General features: G+C 44.6%; 1 protein-coding gene across 11 annotated transcripts in view; it reads right to left on the bottom strand.

The window, feature by feature from the left end:
- mbnl3 (muscleblind-like splicing regulator 3) overlaps positions 1-23862 on the bottom strand; it is a 90099-nt gene that overhangs the window by 13262 nt on the left and 52975 nt on the right. For 4 of the 11 annotated variants that reach the window (XM_071411483.1, XM_071411480.1, XM_071411481.1 and 1 more), the window contains exons 3-6: positions 15687-15872; positions 14477-14689; positions 14109-14342; positions 6478-6628 (exon numbers count right to left, since the gene is read on the bottom strand). In XM_071411483.1, the coding sequence (XP_071267584.1) occupies positions 6478-6628; positions 14109-14342; positions 14477-14689; positions 15687-15872 (784 nt within the window). Of the gene's footprint in view, positions 1-2822; positions 2934-4380; positions 4417-4824; positions 4929-6477; positions 6629-14108; positions 14343-14476; positions 14690-15686; positions 15873-23862 lie in introns of all 11 variants that reach the window. The other 7 variants (XM_071411476.1, XM_071411475.1, XM_071411477.1 and 4 more) reach the window with 4 other exon arrangements.

Genomic DNA, 23862 nt, shown 5'->3' with positions numbered 1-23862 from the left:
CAGTAAGAGGAGCTACCTTCCACTAGATACAGTAAGAGGAGCTACCTTCCCCTAGATACAGTAAGAGGAGCTACCTCCCCCTAGATACAGTGAGAGGAGCTACCTCCCCCTAGATACAGTGAGAGGAGCTACCTTCCCCTAGATACAGTAAGAGGAGCTACCTTCCCCTAGATACAGGAAGAGGAGCTACCTTCCCCTAGATACAGTAAGAGGAGCTACCTTCCCCTAGATACAGTGAGAGGAGCTACCTTCCCCTAGATACATTAAGAGGAGCTACCTTCCCCTAGATACAGTAAGAGGAGCTACCTTCCCCTAGCTACAGTAAGAGGAGCTACCTTCCCCTAGATACAGTGAGAGGAGCTACCTTCCCCTAGATACATTAAGAGGAGCTACCTTCCCCTAGATGCATTGAGAGGAGCTACCCTCCCCTAGATACAGTAAGAGGAGCTACCTTCCCCTAGATACATTAAGAGGAGCTACCTTCCCCTAGATACAGTGAGAGGAGCTACCTTCCCCTAGATACAGTAAGAGGAGCTACCTTCCCCTAGATACATTAAGAGGAGCTACCTTCCCCTAGATACAGTAAGAGGAGCTACCTTCCCCTACATACAGTAAGAGGAGCTACCTTCCCCTAGATACAGTAAGAGGAGCTACCTTCCCCTAGATACAGTAAGAGTATTCGTTTCAAGGCTGCTGAGCCTGCCCTGTGCACTGGTTCACTACTTCCATAAATATAAAATAATTGGATTGGTGGAGGCATTGGCTAGTGGAAATTTCCACCATATTTCTTACACCAGTCATTTCCTTTCAAATCAGTGAAAGGAAGTGAACAAGTCCACACTTTTGGAGGAAGGAGAGATAATTCGGACATAGCCTAAGTCTTACTGTACGGAGAGACTCAGGGGTCTGTCAACTAGACCTTCCTATGTCAGGTGAACCAGTGTGCACTTCAGGAGAAGGAAATATTATTGCGATGCACTCAGAGTTAGAGAGGGTAGAGTTGGTCAAATACAGCTATAGTAGGTAGAGGGGAGGTAAAGGGGAGGTAGAGTGGAAAGTAAAGGGTCAGGTAGAGGGGGAGGTAGAGGGTCAGGTAGAGAGGGCGGTAGAGGGGGAGGTAGTAGGCTAGGTAGAGGGGGAGGTAGAGGGCTAGATAGGGGAGGTAGAGGGTCAGGTAGAGAGGGAGGCAGAGGGGGAGGTAGAAGGCTAGGTGGAGGGTGAGGTAGAGGGGGAGGGAGAGGGTCAGGTAGAGAGGGAGGCAGAGGGCTAGATAGGGGGAGGTAGAGGGTCAGGTAGAGAGGGAGGCAGAGGGGGAGGTAGAAGGCTAGGTGGAGGGGGAGGTAGAGGGTCAGGTAGAGAGGGAGGCAGAGGGCTAGATAGGGGGAGGTAGTGGGTCAGGTAGAGAGGGAGGCAGAGGGGGAGGTAGAGGGTCAGGTAGAGAGGGAGGCAGAGGGGGAGGTAGAGGGTCAGGTAGAGAGGGAGGCAGGGGGGAGGTAGAAGGCTAGGTGGAGGGGGAGGTAGTATGCTAGGTAGAGGGGGATGTAGAGGGTCAGGTAGAGAGGGAGGCAGAGGGGGAGGTAGAAGGCTAGGTGGAGGGGGAGGTAGTATGCTAGGTAGAGGGGGAAGTAGAGGGTCAGGTAGAGAGGGAGGTAGAAGGCTAGGTAGAGGGGAAGGTAGAGGGTCAGGTAGAGAGGGAGGTAGAGGGGGAGGTAGAAGGCTAGGTGGAGGGGGAAGTAGAGGGTCAGGTAGAGAGGGAGGTAGAAGGCTAGGTGGAGGGGGAAGTAGAGGGTCAGGTAGAGAGGGAGGTAGAAGGCTAGGTAGAGGGGGAGGTAGAGGGGGAGGTAGAGGGCCAGGTAGAGAGGGAGGTAGAAGGCTAGGTAGAGGGGAAGGTAGAGGGTCAGGTAGAGAGGGAGGTAGAGGGGGAGGTAGAAGGCTAGGTGGAGGGGGAAGTAGAGGGTCAGGTAGAGAGGGAGGTAGAGGGGGAGGTAGAAGGCTAGGTGGAGGGGGAGGTAGAAGGCTAGGTAGAGAGGGCGGTAGAGGGTCAGGTAGAGAGGGAGGTAGAAGGCTAGGTAGAGAGGGCGGTAGAGGGTCAGGTAGAGAGGGAGGTAGAAGGCTAGGTAGAGAGGGCGGTAGAGGGTCAGGTAGAGGGGGAGGTAGAAGGCTAGGTAGAGGGGGAGGTAGAGGGTCAGGTAGATAGGGAGGTAGAAGGCTAGGTAGAGGGGGAGGTAGAGGGGCAGGGAGATAGGGAGGTAGAAGGCTAGGTAGAGGGGGAGGTAGAGGGCTAGGTAGAGGGGGAGGTAGAGGGGGAGGTAGAAGGCTAGGTAGAGAGGGCGGTAGAGCGGCGGTAGAAGGCTAGGTAGAGGGGGAGGCAGAGGGGGAGGTAGTAGGCTAGGTAGAGGGGGAGGTAGAAGGCTAGGTAGAGGGGGAGGTAGAAGGCTAGGTAGAGGGGGAGGTAGAAGGCTAGGTAGAGGGGGAGGTAGAAGGCTAGGTAGAGGGGGAGGTAGAAGGCTAGGTAGAGGGGGAGGTAGAAGGCTAGGTAGAGGGGGCGGTAGTAGGCTAGGTAGAGGGGGAGGTAGAAGGCTAGGTAGAGGGGGAGGTAGAGGGTCAGGTAGAGAGGGCGGTAGAGGGGGAGGTAGTAGGCTAGGTAGAGGGGGAGGTAGAAGGCTAGGTAGAGGGGGAGGTAGAAGGCTAGGTAGAGGGGGAGGTAGAAGGCTAGGTAGAGGGGGAGGTAGAAGGCTAGGTAGAGGGGGAGGTAGAAGGCTAGGTAGAGGGGGATGTAGAGGGTCAGGTAGAGGGGGAGACCAGCTGTGGATTCCCCTCACCAGTGAATCCAGGCGCTGACAAGAGGCGGCTGTGGGGGTGCCTGCAGCTGCTCCAGTCCCGCCTCTCCCAACGGCCATCCACTGCCAGCGGGGCCGGCCCTTTCATAAGCCCTACAAGAGACGGGGCAGCAGGCTTAAACTGAATCCTAAATGGCACCCTATTTCCTACATAGTGCACTACTTTTGACCAGAGCCCAGAGGTCAAAAGTAGTGCACTATATATATATATAATAGGGTGCTATTTTGAACACAACCTGGGAGACCATTAACCTCATACTGACTAGGCTGGGACTGAGATATCTGAGCTGACATAGAGACACACACACACTCTAGCAAACTCTAATAATACACAAATAAAATGTTGAAATAATTTGGGTTTTTTGTGTGTCAGAAATTAAAGTGGGATGACATGTGCAAGCACAGTGGCAGATAGACAGACAGACCGGCAGACAGGCAGACAGAGGACAGGCAGACACCAGTGGGACAACGTGAAGGCTCCAAAATGACTAATATCTCCTGTCATATCCTCCTAGGTTCTTGGTGTTGGGGTCTGGAACTGAACTATGATTCTAGAATCTACTACAACTAGAACTACTTTACTACAATCTGAGAACTACATCCACTATCTTCAGAGGACGTGTTGCTGATCATTCCCCCCCTCTCTCCTAGCTATCTGGCCAACCACAGAGTCCATCTACTACCAACCCCCCACTCTCTCCTAGCTATCTGGCCAACCACAGAGTCCATCTACTACCAACCCCCCTCTCTCCTAGCTATCTGGCCAACCACAGAGTCCATCTACTACCAACCCCCCCCTCTCCTAGCTATCTGGCCAACCACAGAGTCCATCTACTACCAACCCCCCTCTCTCCTAGCTATCTGGCCAACTACAGAGTCCATCTACTACCAACCCCCCCTCTCTCCTAGCTATCTGGCCAACCACAGAGTCCATCTACTACCAACCCCCCTCTCTCCTAGCTATCTGGCCAACCACAGAGTCCATCTACTACCAACCCCCCCTCTCTCCTAGCTATCTGGCCAACCACAGAGTCCATCTACTACCAACCCCCCCCTCTCCTAGCTATCTGGCCAACCACAGAGTCCATCTACTACCAACCCCCCTCTCTCCTAGCTATCTGGCCAACCACAGAGTCCATCTACTACCAACCCCCCCCCTCTCTCCTAGCTATCTGGCCAACCACAGAGTCCATCTACTACCAACCCCTCTCTCTCCTAGCTATCTGGCCAACCACAGAGTCCATCTACTACCAACCCCCCTCTCTCCTAGCTATCTGGCCAACCACAGAGTCCATCTACTACCAACCCCCCCTCTCTCCTAGCTATCTGGCCAACCACAGAGTCCATCTACTACCAACCCCCCCTCTCTCCTAGCTATCTGGCCAACCACAGAGTCCATCTACTACCAACCCCTCTCTATCCTAACTATCTGGCCAACCACAGAGTCCATCTACTACCAACCCCCCCTCTCTCCTAGCTATCTTGCCAACCACAGTCTCTTCCAAGCCCCCAGCAGCAGTGAGTGACTGAGCCGACCTACCCATGCCTCCTGATGGCGCCATGCACAGGACTGAGCCTGCCACAGCATGCAGAGAGGGGGAGAGAGGGGGATGAGGGGAGGGAAGATGGGAACAACAGAAGGAGGTGATGAGAGGATGGAGGAGGGGAGCAAAGGGGGAGGAGTGATTGACACAGAGAGAGTGACGACAGACAACAGGACAAGACAAAAACAACATTCAGGTTAGTGCAAGCCACAAGAACAGCGTGTAAATAATGGCTAATATATCCTGTCACAGTCAACTAGAACACAGCAGAGACAACATGGAGGCTTAAAGGCAGACAGACAGAACACAGAACACGGGACAGAGCAGTGGAGGGCATAGGATGCAGAGAGCATTAATAGTGTTCAATTGCTCATTGCTGTTAAGTTTGGATGGATACGGCATATCAATTGTTATTGTGCTACTTTAATAGCAATATAGACCTGATGATGGAACAGCTGAGGAAAGTGGAGGAGTGGATCAGTCAGAGATATATACATTCTCTCCCAGAGTGTGCTGGGTGCTGTTGCTGCATACTTTAGGCCACCTAGAGCAGATTGTGCCAGTATTTGTGCGTGATAGCAGGGGACCAGTTAAGCATGGGACAAAGACACAGAGTGCAGGGGACAGAGAGGGAGAAAGAAGGAGAGAAAAATAGAGTGAGAGTAGGAGGGAAGGACAGAGTACACCCAATAAGCCCTATCCCAGACAGAAGGACAGAGTACACCCAATAAGCCCTATCCCAGACAGAAGGACAGAGTACACCCAATAAGCTCTATCCCAGACAGAAGGACAAAGTACACCCAATAAGCCCTATCCCAGACAGAAGGACAGAGTACACCCAATAAGCCCTATCCCAGACAGAAGGACAGAGTACACCCAATAAGCCCTATCCCAGACAGAAGGACAGAGTACACCCAATAAGCTCTATCCCAGACAGAAGGACAGAGTACACCCAATAAGCCCTATCCCAGACAGAAGGACAGAGTACACCCAATAAGCCCTATCCCAGACAGAAGGACAGAGTGCACCCAATAAGCCCTATCCCAGACAGAAGGACAGAGTACACCCAATAAGCCCTATCCCAGACAGAAGGACAGAGTACACCCAATAAGCCCTGTCCCAGACAGAAGGATAGAGCACACCCAATAAGCCCTATCCCAGACAGCACATTGTATACACTCAGCACAGAGAGAGTTCCTCAATACTCACAAGGAACCGGCTTTCTTCTCTCATGTCCCTACAATATATTCTATACCACAACACATCCCCTCTATCAAATAGACATCCACTGGTATGTGTATCAGTACTCCTGATTAATATGTTCATAGTAATATGTCGTAGTACTAATGTTTGACATAACAATATGTTCATAGTAATATGTTGTAGTACTAATGTTTAACATAACAATATGTTCATAGTAATATGTCGTAGTACTAATGTTTGACATAACAATATGTTCATAGTAATATGTTGTAGTACTAATGTTTGACATAACAATATGTTCATAGTAATATGTCGTAGTACTAATGTTTGACATAACAATATGTTCATAGTAATATGTCGTAGTACTAATGTTTGACATAACAATATGTTCATAGTAATATGTTGTAGTACTAATGTTTGACATAACAATATGTTCATAGTAATATGTTGTAGTACTAATGTTTGACATAACAATATGTTCATAGTAATATGTCGTAGTACTAATGTTTGACATAACAATATGTTCATAGTAATATGTTGTAGTACTAATGTTTGACATAACAATATGTTCATAGTAATATGTTGTAGTACTAATGTTTGACATTATGTTTGTTTGACATTCTGCTGTGTCATTTCTTCTGGCTGTTTCCATGTGCAGTCCTTATTTAGACCGTTGGCAGTTAACTTGACCCCCAGATGACAGTACGGTGTGAAGCTGCCATGTCAGTCTGTCTGGCCTAGCTAGCCCTCCCCAGTACACTTAGTTCACCTATCTAAATCAGACTCAGGATAGATCAGTTTACCCAACTTAATTGAATGAATAATTCAGTCTACTTACTTTTTAAAAGTAAAGCCAAATGATTCTATTTGACAGAGTAGACTAGACTCACCAGGGTGGATAAAGGCTGGCTGCTGCAGCTGCATGTTAGCCAGGGCCTGCTGATAGTGGAACATGCTGGGGTTGAACACAGCACCACCCCCGTTACTCTTCTCTAAGGTGGGCCTCTTTGGTAGCTGTTGCATTGCCCCATGGGGCAGGGCCTGGGGAAGTAGAAAAAGGGGGGAGAGAGAGAGAGGGAGAAAGAGAGAGAGAGAGAATGAGAGAGAGAGAGAGAACGAGAGAGAGAGAGAACGAGAGAGAGAGAGAACGGGAGAGAGAGAGAACGAGAGAGAGAGAGAGTCAGCATTTGGGCTCAAAAATGGTACAAGTACAATGCATCTACAGTTGAAGTCGGCAGTTTACAAACACTTATGTTGGAGTCATTAAAACTAGTTTTTCAACCACTCCACACATTTCTTGTTAACAAACTATAGTTTTGGCAAGTCTGTTAGGACATCTACTTTGTGCATGACACAAGTAATTTTCCCAACAATTGTTTACAGACAGATTATTTCACTTATAATTCACTGTACCACAAATCCAGTGGGTCAGAAGTTTACATACACTAAGTTGACTGTGCCTTTAAACAGCTTGGAAAATTCCAGAAACTGATGTCATGGACATGGTTCTCCCGGAAGCTTCTGATAGGCTAATTGACATCATTTGAGTCAATTGGAGGTGTACCTGTGGATGTATTACAAGGCCTACCTTCAAACTCAGTGCCTCTTTGCTTGACATCATGGGACAATCTAAGGAAATCAGCCAAGACCTCAGAAAAAAAAATTGTAGACCTCCACAAGTCTGGTTCATCCTTGGGAGCAATTTCCAAATGCCTGAAGGCACCACGTTCATCTGTACAAACAATAGTACGCAAGTACAAACACCATGGGACCACACAGCCGTCATACCGCTCAGGAAGGAGACGTGTTCTGTCTCCAAGAGATGAACGTACTTTGGTGCGAAAAGTGCAAATCAATCACAGAACAACAGCAAAGGGCCTTGTGAAGATGCTGGAGGACACAGGTACAAAAGTATCTATATCCACAGTAAAACAAGTCCTATATCGACATAACCTGAAAGGCCACTCAGCAAGGAAGAAGCCACTGCTCCAAAACCGCCATAAAAAAGCCAGACTACGGTTTGCAACTGCACATGGGGATAAAGATTGTACTTTTTGGAGAAATGTCCTCTGGTCTGATGAAACAAAAATATAACTGTTTGGCCATAATGACCATCGTTATGTTTGGAAGAAAAAGGGGGAGACTTGCAAGTCGAAGAACACCATCCCAACCGTGAAGCACGTGGGTGGCAGCATCATGTTGTGGGGGTACTTTGCTGCAGGAGGGACTGGTGCACTTTGTTAAGTTCATGTTTTTCATTTCGAGTTAACATTGGTAGCAGAGGATGGCTAATAACTACAATGTGCCACCTCGCTTCGACGAGAAGAGGTCATACGAAAGTTGGGAAAATGAACTGGGAATCTGGACACGCGTTACTAATCTGGACGTGAAAAAGCAAGCACTTGCGGTGATATTATCGCTTAAGGGGAGGGCGAGAGATACAGCACTGGAAATATCCGTTGAGGATTTGAACAAGGATGACGGTATGGGAACTTTGATCACAGCACTGGATTCTGTATTTCTTAAAGAAGAGAAAGACCGTGCCTACGAGGCATATTCAAACTTTGACAGTGTTACGAGAGATATTTCGGTTGCAATGACGGACTACATCATTGATTTCGAACAGAGGTACAATAGAATGCGCAAGTACGACATGGTTCTCCCGGATGCAGTGTTAGCTTTCAAGTTGCTAGATACTGCCTGTCTAGATGGTAGGGAGAAACAGTTGGCTTTGACTGCTTGTACTGTGCTGACTTTTGCATCTATGAAGTCGGCACTAAAAATAATATTTGGTGAAAAGACGTCTGTCGCGCCAGTAACAGATGGAATGCAAGTGAGTGACGCAGCATATTACACCGAGCAGCAGAGAAAAGGCGCCTACAAGTCACGTTCTCAAGACAACCAGAAGAGGGCTATTTGTCAAAGCACTTACCATTGGGTTAAAGACTGTCCTCATAAAAATGAACAAGTTAAACTAACAGAGGAAAATGTAAACACAGAGATAGAGCAGTGTAACATTACACTGTTTTCAAATAAATCTGCTTCTGATACTGAGATTTTTATAGTTGAATCCTTAGGATCTGCTGTGATTGATACTGCATGTACACGGACAGTGTGTGGTGCAAAATGGCTTGATAGCTATGTCAGTGAACTAAATATGAAAGAAGTACAAAATATGATTGACACACCAAGCAACAGAGCTTTCAAATTTGGAGATGGGAGAATTGTCCATTCTACCAAGAGAGTTAAGATAACAGCAAAAATTGGTCAGACTAAGTGTCACATTGAAACAGAGGTGGTCCCTACAGATATCCCCTTACTATTAAGCAAAGCTTCCCTCAAGAAGGCAGAGGCTGTACTAGACATAAAAAATGACAAGGCAGTGATGTTTAAACAACCAGTGACTCTTGAACTTACTACCTCAGGCCACTATTGTGTAAACATTTTAGACAAAGACATCACACATAGTCCATGCAAAAATGAGATTCTGACTGACACAGAGCACATGGAGATTCTGACAGTCACAGAGAACATGAGCACTAAAGAAAAACACAAAGTATTGTTAAAGCTTTACAAACAGTTTGGACATGATACAGTTGACAGACTTCAGAAGTTACTCGGCAGTTCAGGGAATAATGATGATGAGAAGTACGAAACTGGAAACAAAGTGTACTACAAACGAGTTGACTGTCAAGAGTGGAAAGGACCGGGAGTAGTCATTGGTCAAGATGGCGTGGTGATATTTGTGAGGCACGGAGGCATGATTGTCAGGGTGCATCACTCAAGATTGCGGAAAGTAAATGATCAACAAGATAGAGGGGCTGTTGCTGAGAATCAGTCTCCTAATGAAAATGACAAAAAGGACACAGTAACAGACACAAACCTACCAGATGTCGCATCCAATGATATGGACACTGAAACTGACACAGGAAATGGAGCAGAGACCTTCAACCATGCCACAGGTAATACTGTTGAGCGTTCAAATGAGGAAAACATTCAACAACAGCCACATGTGTTAAGAGAACATGGTTGTTCCAATCTGAAAACTGGACAAACTGTTAAATACATGGACAGAGAAAGTGGTATTCCACATACAGCAACCGTCATTGGACGAGCAGGAAAAGCAAAACACAAGACCTGGTACAACTTGCAGTACTCTGAACCAGCTACACTTTCTGGTACAACATGGTCAGCTGACCTGTCACTTGTAGATAATATCAGAATTGAACCAATGGAAAATCGAGAAGAACAGAATGACATTCAAAATGATGATGTACTTGAAACAAAGGACGTGTCATTTGACTCAGCTAAGCTAGATGAGCTCAGTAATTGGAGGAAAAATGGAGTGTTTGAGGAAGTCAAAGACATTGGCCAAAAATGCGTCTCAACAAGGTACCCTTAAAGAATCCTTAACTGGAATAGTGTTTAAAGCATGTCTAGTGGCTAGAGGTTTTGAGGAGCTGGCTGCTAAAGAACTCCCAAAAGACTCACCGACATGCGCCTCAGAGTCACTCAGATTGCTGATGTCAGTGATCTGCCAGAAAAAATGGAAACTTAATTCCATAGACATCAAATCTGGATTTCTGCAGGGAACAGAGCTGTCAAGGGACATTCACATCCGACCTCCGCCTGAAGCTAAAAGCGAAGGAACACTGTGGAAACTAAAAAAGTGTGTGTATGGACTGGCAGATGGATCACTCTACTGGTACAACAAAGTCAAGGCAACAATGCTGAATACAGGTGGGAAAATGTCACAAGTGGATCCTGCAGTCTTCTATTGGCTTGATCAAGACTGCAATGTGACTGGAGTACTTGCCTGTCATGTTGATGACTTTATCTGGGGTGGCTCACAGACCTTTGCTTCAACTGTGATTCCACACCTCAAAGCTGTTTTCTAGGTTGGCCGTGAGGAGCATGATCATTTTTGTTATGTTGGCATAGAGTTTATTACAGTTGATGGAAAAATACTGATGCAACAGGAGAGCTATATCAAGAATCTTCAACCCATCCACATGGATTCTTCAAGAGCCGTACAAAGGAATTCCCCTCTATGTGGAATTGAAGCTGGTCAATTGAGGCCAAAGATAGGACACATTTTATGGGCTGCGAGACAGAGTAGACCTGGTTTGATGGTTGCAACTTGGCATCTAACACAAAACACGCCACTGTACAAACCATTCATGAGGCAAACAAAGTTGTTCGTAAACTGAAAATACAACAAGTGACTTTGTTGGAAAAGATGACTCTTTGAAACTAGTTGTCTTCAGTGATGCTTCGCTAGGTTAACACTGGTGGGACAAAACGGCACTTTCTACCTGTAGTTTGTGTCACTGACAACTACTCATTAGTTGATGCTGTGAAGTCAACCAAGTCTGTCACAGAGAAAAGACTTCGAGATTAGCAGCATCAAGGAACTTATTCAAGCACAGAGAATCCAGCGGATTCTGTGTTCGATCACAAAGGAACAGCTTGCTGACTGTCTGACTAAAAAAGGAGCATCCGGTCTTGTGCTCCTACAGGCTCTCGCTCCTACAGGCTCTCAGTAATGGAAAGTGGCAGCTTGAGTAATACAAATAAAAACTGTCACCCAACCCATTTGTAATGGGGATCTTGAATAATACATGGACATTTAATTATGTTGTTGATGTTTTATATGTCTTTAAAGAAAAGGGGGAGATTGTAAAGTTCATGTTTTAAGTATCCCTATATTTCTGTTATTACGGGGATATCACTCAGTCAAGAGTGCGCATGCGCAGGAAGTCTAGTCGTTGATGGACCTAGCCTTGAGTGTAATGGCTACCTTGTAGTGTGTTCATACGGTACAGTAAACTTTGTTAAACTGGAACCTTGTCGTTGTGTCATTTCGAGTTAACACACTTCACAAAATAGATGGCATCATGAGGAAAATTATGTGGATATATTGAAGCAACATCTCAGACATCAGTCAGGAAGTTAAAGCTTGGTCGCAAATGGGTCTTCCAAATGGACAATGACCCCAAGCATACTTCCAAAGATGTGGCAAAATGGCTTAAGGACAACAAAGTCAAGGTATTGGAGTGGCCATCACAAAGCCCTGACCTCAATCCTATAGACAATTAGTGGGCAGAACTGAAAATGTGTGTGCGAGCAAGGAGGCCTATGAACCTGACTCAGTTACCACAGCTCTGTCAGGGGGAATGGGCCAAAATTCCCACAACTTATTGTGGGAAGCTTGTAGAAGGCTACCTGAAACATTTGACCAAAGTGAAACAATTTAAAGGCAATGCTACCAAATACTAACTGAGTTTATGTAAACTTCTGACCCACTGGGAATGTGATGAAATAAATAAAAGCTGAAATAAATCATTCTCTCTACTATTATTCTGACATTTCACATTCTTAAAATAAAGTGGTGATCCTAACTGATCTAAGACAGGGAATTTGTGCTAGGATTAAATGTCAGGAACTGTGAAAAACTGAGTTTAAATGTATTTGGCTAAGCTGTATGTAAACTTCTGACTTCAACTGTATGTACTTTGAATTACATAAAAACCTTACCTCACCAGCCTACTACCCTAACATGATGGAAGAAACACTTACACACATAAAAGTGAAATCAGAAAAGATAGTGATAAAAAGGTCAAAATACCACAGGCTGGGGGCGGGGTTAGCACACCAAGCAGTGAGCCCACGATGACAGCCAACCAATGAGGATCAAACAAATGACACAGACAGTAAACCAGTGGAAATAGGGGTGAGGTGAGAGAGAGAGAGAGAGAGAGAGAGAGAGAGGTGTGATGCATAATGGGAATAGATGAAGGTGAAGTTGAAGGAAACAACCCACAGAGAAGCAAAAACATGAAGGATTACAAAGGAGAATGATGATATAACTTGACGGGAGTGAAGCCTGACAAACAATCAACCCCTAGAAGCAGACCAGAGGACCAACAAATGCAGATGAACAAGAAAAAAATGCCACAAATGCTTAAAAAAAGAAATCTATTCTCTCTCTCTCTCTCTCTCTGAAAATACATCCTTTGTAAAATATAAACGCAGATTACAAAGAACCAATGCAGACCAAAGATGCGGCTGAAATTTGAATAAAATGAAATCTAACTTTATTTGTCACATGCGCCGAATACAACAAGTGTAGACCTTACCGTGAAATGCTTACTTAACCAACAGTGCAGTTCAAGAAATAGTTAAGAAACTATTTACCAAATAAACTAAAGTTAAAAATTATTTAAAAAGTAACAACAAAATAACAATAATGAGGCTATATACAGGGGTTACAGGTACCGAGTCAATGTGGGGGTAGAAGGTTAGTCGAGGTACATGTAGGTAAGGGTGAAGTGACTACGCATAGATAATAAACAGCGAGGGGGGGTCAATGTAAATAGTCCGGGTGGCCATTTGATTAATTGTTCAGCAGTCTTATGGCTTGGGGGTAGAAGCTGTTATTAAGGAGCCTTTTGGTCCTAGACTTGGCGCTCCGGTATCGCTTGCTGTGCGGTAGCAGAGAGAACAGTCTATGACTTGGGTGACTGGAGTTTTGACCATTTTTGTGGCTTTCCTCTGACACTGCCTAGTATACAGGTCCTGGATGGCAGGAAGCTTGGCCGCAGTGATGGGGGGTGTTGTCATGCCCTCTTCACGACTGTCTTGGTGTGTTTGGACCATGATAGTTCGTTGGTGATGTGGACACCAAAGAACTTGAAACTCTTGACCCGCTCCACTCCAAGCACTTCATGGCTACCGACGTGATTGCTACATGGCGGTAATCATTTAGGCAGGTTACCTTAGCTTCCTTGGGCACAGGGACTATTGTGGTCTGCTTGAAACATGTAAGTATTACAGACTCGGTCAGGGAGAGATTGAAAATGTCAGTGAAGACACTTGCCAGTTGGTGCGCGCATGCTTTGAGTACACGCCCTGGTAATTCTTCTGGCCCCGCGGCCTTGTGAATGTTGACCTGTTTGAAGGTCTTCCTCACATCGGCTACCAAGAGCGTTATCACATAGTCCTCCAGGACAACTGGTGCTCTCATGCATGCTTCAGTGTCGCTTGCCTCAAAGCGAACGTAAAAGGCATTTCGCTCGTCTGGTAGGCTCACGTCACTGGGCAGCTTGCGGCTGGGTTTCCCGTTATAGTCCGTAATAGTTTCAAGCCCTGCCACATCAGAGCCGGTGTCGTAGGATTCAATCTTAATCCTGTACTGACGCTTTGCCTGTTTGATGGTTTGTCTGAGGGCATAGCGGGATTTTTTATAACCGTCCGGATTAGTGTCCCGCCCCTTGAAAGCGGCAGCTCTAGCCTTTAGCTAGCGCTGCCTATTTAAAAATAAGATGGAGAACAAGATATAGGACAAAAAGTCCAGAGTTTTGGCTCAGGTACAGCCGACTAGCAGTAGCTAACGCTACATACAAAACCCCCCACAAAAAACACGTAAATTCAAAGTATTGATATAATATTGACCAAAATAATATTGCGATATGCAATTGTATCAATATTTATCCCATCACTAGTGTTTACCATGACTCACCATGGCGTTGGCGGTTTGGCTGGCCTGGTGCTGGGCGGCCTTAATCCTTGCCTGCAGGTGGGCAGGGGGGTGGAAGTACTTGCACTTGTCCCTGGAGCAGCGGCCCTTGATGTAGTCCATACAGACGATGACTGAGTTTTCACTGCCGTCCACCATGGCTGCCTCCATAGGGTGGGCGTAGCGGCAGTCGCCCTCGCCCCGCGTGCAGTTTCCCCTCTGGAACTCACGACATACCTGGGTGGTGTTAGGGTTGGGGGGTTGGCACAGTCAGAGAAGGAGTTTGGACCACAGAACAAGAATGATTCTATTATATCATTCTATTTCTCTACTACAGACTGGGCTACGGCAAAGACACAAACAACACATACCTCCAGCTTGTCTGTCCGCATGTGTTTCTGCTGGGAGCTGCTGTTGCCCATGACCTGGAGGCCGGTGGGGCTCCCTGGGACCAGCAGGGGGGCCTGGTGTAGCAGCTCAGGCATCAGGCCCATCCCTGGACCCATGTGGCTCAGATACGGGCTGAACGCCATACTGGGACTGGTGGCCAGGGACGACATACTGGGAGTCATAGGGAACGTAGTCTGAGAGAGAAGGAGAGGTGGAGAGAGGGAGGAAATGAGGGGAAATCAGAGAGAGAAACAGCCTGTGAACAGCCATGGTTCAAACTGTAGATGAATGGAGAAATATAACTGTGTAAATCGAATGTGTTGACTAAATAATGAGGATGGTTTGGTGTAGGCTACATACTATGGACTATACATGAAATACTGTGTAGTGTGGGCTACATACTATGGACTATACATGAAGTACTCACTTTGCATTGTGGGCTACATACTATGGACTATACATGAAGTACTCACTGTGTAGTGTGGGCTACATACTATGGACTATACATGAAGTACTCACTGTGTAGTGTGGGCTACATACTATGGACTATACATGAAGTACTCACTTTGTAGTGTGGGCTACATACTATGGGCTATACATGAAGTACTCACTGTGTAGGGTGGGCTACATACTATGGACTATACATGAGGTACTCATTTTGCAGTGTGGGCTACATACTATGGACTATACATTAAGTACTCACTGTGTAGTGTGGGCTACATACTATGGACTATACATGAAGTACTCACTTTGTAGTGTGGGCTACATACTATGGGCTATACATGAAGGGCTACATACTATGGGCTATACATGAAGTACTCACTGTGTAGTGTGGGCTACATACTATGGACTATACATGAAGTACTCACTTTGTAGTGTGGGCTACATACTATGGACTATACATGAAGTACTCACTGTGTAGTGTGGGCTACATACTATGGACTATACATGAAGTACTCACTGTGTAGTGTGGGCTACATACTATGGACTATACATGAAGTACTCACTGTGTAGTGTGGGCTACATACTATGGACTATACATGAAGTACTTACTTTGTAGTGTGGGCTACATACTATGGACTATACATGAAGTACTCACTGTGTAGTGTGGGCTACATACTATGGACTATACATGAAGTACTCACTGTGTAATGTGGGCTACATACTATGGACTATACATGAAGTACTCACTGTGTAGTGTGGGCTATTCACTATGGGCTGCAACTGGGCTCCTGGCAGCATGAACTGCATCTGTTGGGCCAACATGGCCGCTGCTGTCTTCTGCTGGATCAGGTTGTTTCTCCCGTTGATCTCCAGCTGGGTCTTGAGGTGGGGAGGGGGGTGCAGGTACTTACAATTGTCACGCGTGCAGCGTCCCTGGGGAGGGGGAGAGAAGAGAGAGCAGCTGAGTTGTGGTGCATCGTAGCTGATGAATTGCGGCATCTCTTAGCTATTTAGATTTAGGAAAGATGAACCGGAGTGACAGGAAGATGAGAGTAATGTGATTGGGGGATCAATCACTCTGGGGTTCCCCTGACAGGACAGCCATAAAGACAACAAGATGGAGACCTCCATGTCATTTAGGAGGAAAAGCTGTTCAAGCTCTATCACTTGGGGTACGTCCCAAATGGCACCCTATTCTCTATATAGTGCACTACTTCTGACCAGGGCACATAGGGCTTGCACTATACAGTATAAGTAATAGGGTGCCATTTGGGATAATCCCCTTGAAGTGAAGTGCATCACTTGAGGTGTAAATGCTCAAAAATGGGATAAAATAGAAATTCAGTAAAGCCCATTTTGAGATAGAAAATCCCACACTGAATATCACACAGTAGATAGTGATATAGGCCGTGATAGTAAGTCATAAGAGACAGTACATGCCGGGTAATTAACACCAACATAGAACTTAATTTGGAGTGTTTTATTTTGTAATATATGCCAAACTGGGAGTATCAAGGACATTGAGAGAAAAAGTGCAGGGAATGAAATTACTATTTAATTCTAGCTCTTAATTGACATAGTACTATCTCTGAACCAAATTAAAATGTTAGTAACAATTACACTATGTACCCTGGTATTCAAGGAAAACATTTTTTAAATTGACAAATTAAGTGTTATTGAAATAGCGCCTGTTGTGTGTCTGCCAGGTTTCACTATTTTCACCTTTGCAGTTATGTTCGTGGTACAACGCTGACAAAGGGTAAACTTAGGGGAATAGGGTGTCCTAATTGACACCCTATTCCCTAAGTAGGGCACTACTTTGACCAGAGCTCTATGCATACAATTTGGAACAGATCCAGGGTACAGAAAACACATGCTACAATCTCACCCTGGTCCTAAATCAGGCCAGACCTTATAGCCATATACCCAGTGCAGATGTCGGATCTTAACTTGATCACTCTTTTGTCGCAGAGAATTTTCCTGCTGAGTCAGGAAATTTCGTGATTCCATGAAAATCAGCAGTTCTCTTTCTCTCCATGCAGAGGCAGTCAAGTCATTGGGATCAGGGCTTAATGTCATCGTGGCCGAACGACAACATTAAGAACATACAGCTTGCGGGTTATACACTCCATCGGCAGGACAGAACAGCAGCCTCTGGTAAGACACGGGGCGGGGGCCTATGCATATATGTAAACAGCTGGGGCAAAATATCTAAGGAAGTCTCAAGGTTTTTCTCGCCTGAGGTAGAGTATCTCATGATAAGCTGTAGACCACACTATCTACCGAGAAAGTTTTCAACTGTATTTTTTGTAATTGTCTACATACCACCACAGACTGATGCTGGCACTAAAACCACGCTCAATGAGCTGTATACCGCTATAAGCAAACAGGAAAACGCTCATCCAGAGGTGGCGCTCCTAGTGGCCGGGGACTTTAATGCAGGGAAACTTAAATCAGTTTTACCTAATTTTTACCAGCATGTTAACTGTGCAACCAGAGGGGGAAAAAAATCTAGACCACCTTTACTCCACATACAGAGATGCGTACAAAGCTCTCCCTCGCCCTCCATTTGGCAAGTTTGACCATAATTCTATCCTCCTGGTTCCGGCTTACAAGCAAAATTTGAAGCAGGAAGCACCAGTGACTCGGTTAATAAATTACTGGACTGCCTTGGTAGCACAGACTGGAATATGTTCCGGGATTCTTCCGATGGCATTGAGGAGTACACCACATTAGTCACTGGATTTATCAATGAGTGCATTGAGGACGCCGTCCCCACAGTGACTGTACGTACATACCCTAACCAGAAGCCATGGATTACAGGCAACATTCGCACTGAGCTAAAGGGTAGAGCTGCCGCTTTCAAATAGATGGACTCTAACCCTTAAGCTTATAAGAAATCCTGCTATGCCCTCCGACGAACTATCATACAGGCAAAGCGTCAATACAGGATTAAGATCGAATCATACTACACCGGCTCTGAAGCTTGTCGGATGTGGCAGGGCTTGCAAACTATTACAGACTACAAAAGGAAGCACAGCCGAGAGCTGCCCAGTGACACGAGCCTACCAGACGAGCTAAATAACTTCTGTGTTCGCTTTGAGGCAAGTAACACTGAAACATGCATGAGAGCATCAGCTGTTCCCGGACGACTGTGTGATCACGCTCTCCACAGCCGATGTGAGTTAAGACCTTCAAACAGGTCAACATTCACAAGGCCGCAGGGCCAGACGGATTAACAGGATGTGTACTCTGAGCATGTGCTGACCAACTGCAAGTGTCTTCACTGACATTTTCAACCTGTCTATGACCGAGTCTGTAATACCAACGTGTTTCTAGCAGACCACCATAGTCCCTGTGCCCAAGAACACTGAGGTAACCTGCCTAAATGACTACCGACCTGTACTGTAGACATGAAATGTTTTGAAAGGCTGGTCATGGCTCACATCAACACCATTATCTTTGTTGAAAGTCCGTGTTGCCCAGCCCCAAAACATCACTGCTCTAGAGGAGATCTGCATGGAGGAATGGGCCAAAATACCAGCAACAGTGTGTGAAAACCTTGTGAAGACTTACAGAAAACGTTTGACCTCTGTCATTGCCAACAAAGGGTATATAACAATGTATTGAGATAAACTTTTGTTATTGACCAAATACTTATTTTCCACCATAATTTGCAAATAAATTCATAAAAAATCCTACAATGTGATTTTCTGGATTTTTTTCCCTCATTTTGTCTGTCATAGTTGAAGTGTACCTATGATGAAAATTACAGGCCTCTCTCATCTTTTTAAGTGGGAGAACTTGCACAATTGGTGGCTGACTAAATACTTTTTTGCCCCACTGTATGTAAGAATGCTATTCATTGACTACAGCTCAGCGTACAACACCATAGTGCCCTCAAAGCTCATCACTAAGCTAAGGACCCTTGGACTAAACACCTCCCTCTGCAACTGGATCCTGGACTTCCTGACGGGCGGCCCCAGGTGGTAAGGGTAGGTAACAACACATCCGCCACGCTGATCCTCAACACGGTGGCCCCTCAGGGGTGCGTGCTCAGCCTACTCCTGTACTCCCTGTTCACTCATGACTGCACGGCCAGGCACAACTCCAACACCATCATTAAGTTTGCTGATGACACAAAAGTGGTAGGCCTGATCACCGACAATGATGAGACTGACCTCCTCCCTATAGGCTGAGACCTGACCATGTGGTGCAAGGACAACAACCTCTCCCTCAACATGATCCAGACAAAGGAGATGATTGTGGACTACAGGAAAAGGAGGACCGAGCAAGCCCCCATTCTCATCGACAGGGCTGTAGTGGAGCAGGTTGAGAGCCTTGGCGTCCACATCACCAACAAACTAACATGGTCCAAGCACACCAAGACAGTCGTGAAGAGGGCACGACAAAACCTATTTTAATTTTTTTTATATTCACATTGCTCTAGCAAGCACTAAGAAAACTATGAATTGATGATGTCGTAGGCACAGCTTGTCCCATGACTTAATCACAAAAATTGAGGATGAGATGATAACTACGAAACAAACATTCTGGATAATATAGAGAATCTGGAACTATTTATTGATATGCTTGAAAAAGAAACGGATACATCGAAGCGAACAAGAAAATACCTTTCATCGAGTTCTGCGAGCGAAACGGGAGGAAAGTCGGCGTCTAAAATTCCAAACTTAACATTGGAGGGGGACGTTTTAATAACTCTGTCTCCAGAAGATAGAGCATGGCTTACAAGCATGAACGAGCAGTTAAAAAAACTGGATCTATTGCCTGGCCTACTGGGGGAGGTTGAGGCCTTAAAAACAGGAATGGATTACAGTAATAATATGATGGAAGAAAAACGAGCGGAAAATAAGATATTGAAAACTACCCTGGACTCCCTAAAAGAGAGGCTACGGTATGATAATGAAAACCAAATTACTTGATCTAAAGTGCAGAAGTATGAGAAATAATATTGTTATAACGGGAAGGAGGATGAAAACGAAAACTATCAATCAACGGAGGAAAAAGTCAAGGTGTTACATGAAACGTAATCTCAAAATTACATGAAACGTAATCTCAAAATGACGGACAAACAGGTGGAAACAATTGATTTTCAAAGAGCTCACCGTTTTGGTGGCAGAGCAGAGGGAAGGCCCTGTCCGATCGTAGCTATGCTAATCCACTACAAAATGAAGATTGCCTTGTTACAACAGGGTAGGGAATTGAAGAACAGTGGAGAGACGTAGTGGAGAGAGTGGAGAGACGACGTGCCCTGTACTCCACTTTCAAAAGGCTCCGAGCAGAGAAGCAGAATGTTCGTCTAGTGGTCGATACATGATATGTAAATAATCAAATGTTCAAGGACTGGAAGATTACAACGTGGCTGTGAGTGTAGCTACCTCCTGTTGAAGTGGTCCCGGGTACATATATGCACTGCATTATACAGTTCAAATATGGATTCATAGATTCAAAACTTTTTTTTGCATGAACAACTTTATTTTTGTTTTTATTCATGCATTATGGAACCGTGGACTATGTGGACTTAAAATAAGGTTGGATTTATGGTAATGCAGAATGGGTATAATGAGGTTTTGATTTAGGGGAAGGCGAGAATGGGTAACGCTGACCTGTTTTTTTAAAATGATTTTTTAATGTATTTAATTTGAATACTGTACATTAGAAATACCAAGGTATTTTTTTTTTGTTTAATATGATATGTACTAATTGTATAAGTTGGATATATTATGACTTAAAAGCTGTTATATAAGTGTGGCCCTTGTTCGCTGATGTGAATCGGAATGATTAGCTTTTAAGATAAACTTAATAAATATGAATAGATGTATTATAGGGCTAGGATAAAGGATTATATAGTTATAAACCTGCCCAAGTTTTCTATTGGAATGGGCCTATACAATCCTAAAATAATTGGCATTACCCTTTTACATTTAAAAAATAAATCTCAATATAAAAAATTTAAATTATGATTATTCTTCCGATACACACTGGCAAATGGGTTGTTGTCTCTAGTGTGTGTGGGCTGGTTAACACTGGGATAAAGTGATTCAAGTTAACGGTAGAACTAATACAATAATTGGCTTATGGAAGAACTTCTCTAAGCGAGAGAAAAGTATATTATATATTTCTATATAAGCTATTTATGCTGCCTTTTATATTCTTGATCCTAATGATATAGACCTAGGTGTAAAACAGCCAAGGTGATAGAGCAATAACCCTGGAATAAGGGTGGAGAGAGGGTGGGTATACTCGCTCTGGATTGTCAGTACTGAATGTGTTCTTGGCTGTCGTGCCGTGGCTGTGTCGGAAACGATTGTCAGTTGAACTTGAGTATGCCTTCCCATAAGGTAGTGCCCAGGTTTGGCTTGCGGTCGGCTCTGGCACAGCCATGGCACGATACAACAGGATATAATGTGATGCCCAAGACACATTTTTACTTCCAGTCATTAGCAGCCGTTAGAATCTATGTTCCTCTTTCCTTCTTCCTTTTTTGTCAGAATACAACAGGATATAATGAGGACTATATGAAATACATTGGGGCAAAAAAGTATTTAGTCAGCCACCAATTGTGCAAGTTCTCCCACTTAAAAAGATGAGAGAGGCCTGTAATTTTCATCATAGGTACACTTCAACTATGACAGACAAAATGAGAAGAAAAAATCCAGAAAATCACATTGTAGGATTTTTTATGAATTTATTTGCAAATTATGGTGGAAAATAAGTATTTGGTCAATAACAAAAGTTTATCTCAATACGTTGTTATATACCCTTTGTTGGCAATGACAAAGGTCAAACGTTTTCTGTAAGTCTTCACAAGGTTTTCACACACTGTTGCTGGTATTTTGGCCCATTCCTCCATGCAGATCTCCTCTAGAGCAGTGATGTTTTGGGGCTGTTGCTGGGCAACACGGACTTTAAACTCCCTCCAAAGATTTTCTATGGGGTTGAGATCTGGAGACTGGCTAGGCCACTCCAGGACCTTGAAATGCTTCTTACGAAGCCACTCCTTCGTTGCCCGGGCGGTGTGTTTGGGATCATTGTCATGCTGAAAGACCCAGCCACGTTTCATCTTCAATGCCCTTGCTGATGGAAGGAGGTTTTCACTCAAAATCTCACGATACATGGCCCCATTCATTCTTTCCTTTACACGGATCAGTCGTCCTGGTCCCTTTGCAGAAAAACAGCCCCAAAGCATGATGTTTCCACCCCCATGCTTCACAGTAGGTATGGTGTTCTTTGGATGCAACTCAGCATTTTTTGTCCTCCAAACACGACGAGTTGAGTTTTTACCAAAAAGTTATATTTTGGTTTCATCTAACCATATGGCATTCTCCCAATCTTCTTCTGGATCATCCACATGCTCTCTAGCAAACTTCAGACGGGCCTGGACATGTACTGGCTTAAGCAGGGGGACACTGCAGGATTTGAGTCCCTGGCGGCGTAGTGTGTTACTGATGGTAGGCTTTGTTACTTTGGTCCCAGCTCTCTGCATGTCATTCACTTGGTCCCCCCGTGTGGTTCTGGGATTTTTGCTCACCGTTCTTGTGATCATTTTGACCCCACGGGGTGAGATCTTGCGTGGAGCCCCAGATCAAGGGAGATTATCAGTGGTCTTGTATGTCTTCCATTTCCTAATAATTGCTCCCACAGTTGATTTCTTCAAACCAAGCTGCTTACCTATTGCAGATTCAGTCTTCCCAGCCTGGTGCAGGTCTACAATTTTGTTTCTGGTGTCCTTTGACAGCTCTTTGGTCTTGGCCATAGTGGAGTTTGGAGTGTGACTGTTTGAGGTTGTGGACAGGTGTCTTTTATACTGATAACAAGTTCAAACAGGTGCCATTAATATAGGTAACGAGTGGAGGACAGAGGAGCCTCTTAAAGAAGAAGTTACAGGTCTGTGAGAGCCAGAAATCTTGCTTGTTTGTAGGTGACCAAATACTTATTTTCCACCATAATTTGCAAATAAATTCATTAAAAATCCTACAATGTGATTTTATTTTCTCATTTTGTCTATCATAGTTGAAGTGTACCTATGATGAAAATTACAGGCCTCTCTCATCTTTTTAAGTGGGAGAACTTGCACAATTGGTGGCTGACTAAATACTTTTTTGCCCCACTGTATGTTTTGCGTGTAATGGACATAAAAAAGGGACTGGTCTTCTGATATATTTAGGTTGTTTTCTCTTTTTAAATTATTATTATTTAAAAAAAATTACGAACAATTGAATCCAATGAAGTGAGCAGGCTGGGCTGACATGCTTATAGCCTTGCTAGGACTTTCAAATATGAGCAGGCATGTATTAGATTGTGCTGTCTATTTATATTATCTATTATTGTTACTATTTTTTTCAGACTTTTTTCCATGTTATTTGGTTATTTGGGGGTGGAATATTAGAACAATTGGAGGTTTACAAAGTTGCAGCTACAGTATGCTAAACAGTGCAAATATTATGTAACAGCTATACGGACACTTAATCATCATGGTGCTTTTTAATGGTAAGTTTACAAACATTGGTTGTAGTAAGTATAATTGAAACATGGGTATCATTATGGTAAGTGGGGAAATAAGTATAGCAAGTTATAATTGCAATGGTTTAGCAGATTATAAAAAAAGAATATATATTTTTACATGGCTAAATGAGAAAGAATATAATATCTATTGTTTACAGGAAACTCATTCTACAAATCTAGATGAGGTTGGGTGGAAAAAGGACTGGGAGGGAAAAATATATTTTTGTCATGGGCAAAGAAACTCAAAAGGGGTGATTGTGCAAACTGTGCAAACAGATCCGCAAGGAAGATGGATCCTTTTAAATATGCTATTGAACCAAAAACAGATCTGGCTAATTCATCTATATGGGCCAAATAATGATGATCCACACTTTTTCAAAAATATAATAATCTATTG

This window comes from Salvelinus alpinus, chromosome 7 (assembly GCF_045679555.1).
Source record: "Salvelinus alpinus chromosome 7, SLU_Salpinus.1, whole genome shotgun sequence".
Classification (NCBI taxonomy): Eukaryota; Metazoa; Chordata; class Actinopteri; order Salmoniformes; family Salmonidae; genus Salvelinus; species Salvelinus alpinus.
This window is presented reverse-complemented; position numbering and strand designations above follow the sequence as displayed.